This window comes from Monodon monoceros, unplaced genomic scaffold (assembly GCF_005190385.1).
Source record: "Monodon monoceros isolate NGI ecotype Baffin Bay Population unplaced genomic scaffold, NGI_Narwhal_1 Super_Scaffold_10, whole genome shotgun sequence".
Lineage (NCBI taxonomy): Eukaryota > Metazoa > Chordata > Mammalia > Artiodactyla > Monodontidae > Monodon > Monodon monoceros.
In genome coordinates this window covers 48959584-48964293 of record NW_021703766.1, presented here as the reverse complement: position 1 = coordinate 48964293, position 4710 = coordinate 48959584, and the positions used below count along the sequence as shown (strand labels likewise).

General features: G+C 52.6%; 1 protein-coding gene across 1 annotated transcript in view; it reads left to right on the top strand.

Annotated features, from left to right (window-relative positions):
- The first annotated feature begins 2567 nt into the window (after nucleotides 1-2567).
- OPA3 (outer mitochondrial membrane lipid metabolism regulator OPA3) overlaps nucleotides 2568-4710 on the top strand; it is a 40917-nt gene continuing 38774 nt past the window's right edge. The window contains exon 1 of the mRNA XM_029243933.1: nucleotides 2568-2906. Coding sequence (XP_029099766.1) covers nucleotides 2744-2906 — 163 coding nt within the window. The 5' untranslated portion in view covers nucleotides 2568-2743. The remainder of the gene's footprint in view (nucleotides 2907-4710) is intronic.

The following is a 4710-nucleotide window of genomic DNA, read 5'->3' as shown; positions in this document are numbered from 1 at the left end:
TGATTAGCCCAGGGTCACACAGCCAGTGAGTCAACGCCAGGGCCATCCTGGCCTCCCTCTCCCCTCCCTGTCTCTGCCTCTGTCTCTGTTCCCATGCCCCGGAGTGGCCACGGCTGCTGTCCTGGCTGATGGTGTTCCCCCCCTCCCCTGGCCCTCAGGGGTCAACCAGGAATGGCTGTCCTTCTAGAACTAGGCTGGAGAGCAGGAGGAAACACACAGCTCTGGACAGTCCTCGCCCCTTCTGATAGCCCATCTCCCTCCCTTCCTCCCCACGGGTGTGTAACAGGCTCCAGGCTCCTGATGAGATGTGAAGATCTCCCTACACACACACACACACACACACACACACACACACAGGCACAAATACACCATTGCCCCAGAAGTTCCCAGAAGAGGTTCCTGGAAACCCTTCTCAGAGAAAGAAAGAGGAGGGAGGAGAGGAGTGAGAAAAAAAATGAACTTAATGAGGAAAATGGTTTTGCAGGAGGAGGGGTGGGTCACTGAGATGCAGGAAGTTGGGTCTTTGGTGTTGTGGGGAAGAGAAAAGAGGGAGCCCTGGGATTTGGCGGGGAGGGAGGGCTGGTAGTTTTCCCACCCTGTCTCACTGCTATAAAGCTACTGGGATGGAGATGTAGGGGAATAGAAGCTTTCTGAACACAGTCCCCTCAGGGAATCAGATGAAAGCCTGCATGCTACCCCTCCACCAAATGCTCATTCCCATTCATTCAATAAATATTTATTGAGCACCTACTATGTGCCAAACATTGTTCTAGGAGCTGAGGAAACAATAGTGAATTATAAACAAAAAAGTCATGTACAAGTTTGGAAGCTTCCTAAACCCATCATGTGGAAACTCAGCGTCCCACCCCCACCCCGAGTAGGTCCTTAGGCCCCAGGCTAACACCCCCAGGGATCAGGAGAAGACTCTGGGCTGGGACTCCAGAAACCCCAGCCTCAGTTCCATCTTGATAAATCCTTGTCATCCTCTGGCTCCAGTTGGTCAGTCAGTAAAATGGGGGGGGGGGTCCCTAGTGGATGATGGACCTTGAATGGTCCCAAGCTCCTTAACATCTTTAGCCCAGAAAGGGTCCTGGGGAGAAGTTGTTTTTATGGAGTCTTGGCATTCTTAGTAATTTAGAATATCGAGGTTCACACATGTCAGTATCATCATTACAGATGGAGAAATGGAAGTCCATCAGGGCCAGGAAAGTGACAAAGGACACTCAGGGAGTCCTAGAGGATGCCAAGTAAAGCCCTGGGTCCCCCAACTCTGTGTCCTGAATGTTTCCTCCTGTACACAGCTTCTCTGTTCCTTGCACTTCCCCTCTTCCTCTGCCTCTTCGAGAATCTCTCAATTACCCATCAGCACTTCACCATCCAGAAATTTCTCTCAACCTCTTCTTGACCTTGTTTATATGATTTTGCTCCCTGCTGGGTAAGGGATGACAGTCTGGGACACTTCCTTAAACTCCTTCCTGAGCCAGCTCCCTAGGGACCCTCACCCCACAATGGAGGAAGTGGGGCTGCTTGAGAACGGTATAGTTTATTAGCCAAGATGCTGGGCTATCAACCTCTGCTGGCTGAGGGAACTTGTGCCACTCTCCTGGCCCCTCTTTGGGTCTCAGTTTGTCAGTTACTTGGGAAATGGTTGGATTAGCTGCTTCTGGAGATGAAATGCGCCCTCATGCTGGAGTTAGCAATAATAATGCTAATACCTGTATAGTAATAAGGGCTGTTTATTGGGTGATTGGCACCATTCTGAGCTCTTAACATAGTTCACTATGTTTTTATATTCAAAATTTGCATGCAAGGCTTACAACAACCCAATAAGGTAAGTGTTCTTTTTTTTTTTTTAGTAAATTTATTTAGTTAGTTAGTTTTGGCTGTGCTGGGTCTTCGTTGCTGCGCAGGGGCTTTCTCTGCTTGCGGTGAGCAGGGCTACTCTTCCGTGTGGCGCCCGGGTTTCTCATTGCGGTGCCTTCTCTTGTGGAGCATGGGCCCTAGAGTGCGCGAGCTTCAGTAGTTGTGGCACACGGGCTCAGTAGTTGTGGCTCGCAGGGTCTAGAGCGCAGGCTCAGCAGTTGCGGCGCACGGGCTTAGCTGCTCCGCGGCATGTGGGATCTTCCCAGACCAGGGCTTGAACCCATATCCCCTACATTGGCAAGCAGATTCTTAACCACTGCACCACCAGGAAAGTCCCAAGGTGTAAGTGTTCTTATGATTCCCATTTTGTAGATGGGAATACTGATGCCCAGAGAGGTTAAGTCACTCGTCACACACAGCAAGAAAACAGTGGAGCTGGGTTCCCAATCCAGGTCTGTATGACTACCTGGACAGTTTCTTACGCCCAGTGAGAGCTCTAAACTGCGGGGGGGGGGGGGGGGGGTGCATTTGGGACTCGTTAGCCCTAATTAGGACTAATTAAGACTCCTCCTTTGGAGATGCCACCCAGGTGTGTGACGTCACGGAGGAGGGCGGTGACGTCAGCCGAAGCGGGCGTGGGAACCCACGCAAGCTCCGCGAGCTGCCGTTTAACGGCACCACCCTCTGACACTTACTTTCGCCGTATATTTGCATATTCATCGGAACGGACGTCGGAGCGTCAGCGTTGACGTGGTGTCGTCACGGAGCGCCCCTGCAGTTCCCAATAGGGCGTACGCACGTACGTAGGCACGCACAGCGACGAGCGGGAGGGGGAGGAGGGAGAGATCGGAGGCGCCCCTCCCAGTCAGCAAGGTTGCGCATGCCCCTTGCAACCGCCAAGATGGTGGTGGGCGCGTTCCCTATGGCGAAGCTGCTATACCTGGGCGTCCGGCAGGTCAGCAAGCCGCTTGCCAACCGCATTAAGGAAGCCGCCCGCCGAAGCGAGTTCTTCAAGACCTATATCTGCCTCCCGCCAGCTCAGCGTGAGTCTGACCCCACGTCCCTCCAACCTTCCCATTCTCTAACCCCTTTCAGGTGGTTGCTCAGAAGGTGGACTTCTGTTCATGACCAATCACAGCCCGAACCGGCAAAGTCTTTCAGCCAGTAGGGATGGTCCCTGGGAGAGGGGCATGCGGGTAGCCCAATAGTAAGAAAGGGCATGGGGTTAAGGGCGGGGCAGGGCGACCGCGCTTGAGTTGGGAATACTAGCCAATAGAGGAAAAGAGCGCGTGGAGACTGCCGTCTAGACGGACCAATAACCTGGGGAATGGGAGTGATTTGGGCGGGGCATTCCAGGGCTGAGAGGAGCCGGGGGAGACCGGAGCTCCGGTCATTTGACCAAGTGGGGTAGTTTGCCAGACTATCCGTGGGAGGGTTCGCTCTGAAGACTCCACCTCGTGCCTTAGTTTCCCTCCCGTCCTGGGAGTTGAGAGGTGCTTATGTATCATCCGTTTAGGACATTCATTTGTTTGCCCCAGTTGTACTCCGGGAAATAGGCCTGGGTAGAGGCGTGGCTCGGGGCGAAGTCTGGGGTCTGGGGGCGTGACCTGGGAATCCGGCTAAAGGAGTAATTTTAACCAGATTGAACATTTGTCCATCTATTCATTAATCCACTCATACTCCATATTTGTTCGTCCATTCATTCAGTAGACAGACCATGCTGGCTTTTTCTGGGCTGGGAGACACATTTATGACCCATCACTGTCACCCCAGAGTGGTCAGGACGGTGTGAACTCCAGAGCTCAGAAAGACCTCCTGACCCGGGGGCGTGGGGTCAGGAAGGCTGTCTAGACGAGGGCTGCCTGAGCTGAGATCTGAAGGGCATAGTAAACATTTAAACTATGAGCTACTGTCAAAAGGCGATCTATGTGCTGTGGGCCTGTGGGAGCACAAAGTATGGAAATTTAACGTAATTTGCTGGGTCAGGGAACCACCAGTAATCCATCTGTTACTTCATTTAGTTAGTGTTTACTGAGCGTCTGCTTTGTACCTGGCCTTGTGCTGGGCAGTGATGGTGAAACAGCAGGAATCAAGCTAGCCCCAGTCTCTGCCCCCAAGGAACTCACAGTCAGGTGGGGACAGACCCATCCTTCAAGGTGACGACCCAGAGTGGGCAGAGCTTGCATGGGGGATCCCACTGGACACCTGACCTGACATGGGGTTCAGGGAGGGCTTCCTGGCAGAGGAGACCTCTGGGCTGGGAACTGAAGGGTGAGGAGAGTCTCACCAGACAACACGGGGACAGGGATGATGTTGAGGGCGAGGGAGGAGCATGCGCAAAGGCCAAATGGTTACAGGGAGCACACTTTTTTTCCTTACAAGTTTGGATGCTTAAAATTTGCTTTCCAGGGCTTGGAATTTTTGGTCTTTTGGTGTTTGGTCGGTCCTCTGCCAGAGCTGCAGATCTTAGAACGGAGAAGTGTTGGATTACAGTTTCTGAAGTGCTTCCATATAAGCTCTCTCATTTGAGCCTCACACTCTTTTTTGTCCCCATGTCAGGGAGGGGAAATGACTTCCCCCAGTTTATAGAAGAGAAAACTGAAGCCTGAGAGCAGAGGGGAATTGCTGAGGTCACACGTGGAGTTAGTGCCAGAGGCTGACTCAAATCCTGCGTTCAGGATTCCCAGAGCTGGTTCCTGTTTCCTGCCTCTGTCTTTCTCCCAAGCACGGTGATGTGTCTCAGCGTTGTGGTTTAGAAAGTGGCTGCTTGAGTCAGACTGACATGGGTTCCAATCTGGCACACACACACACACACACACACACACACACACACACACACACACACAC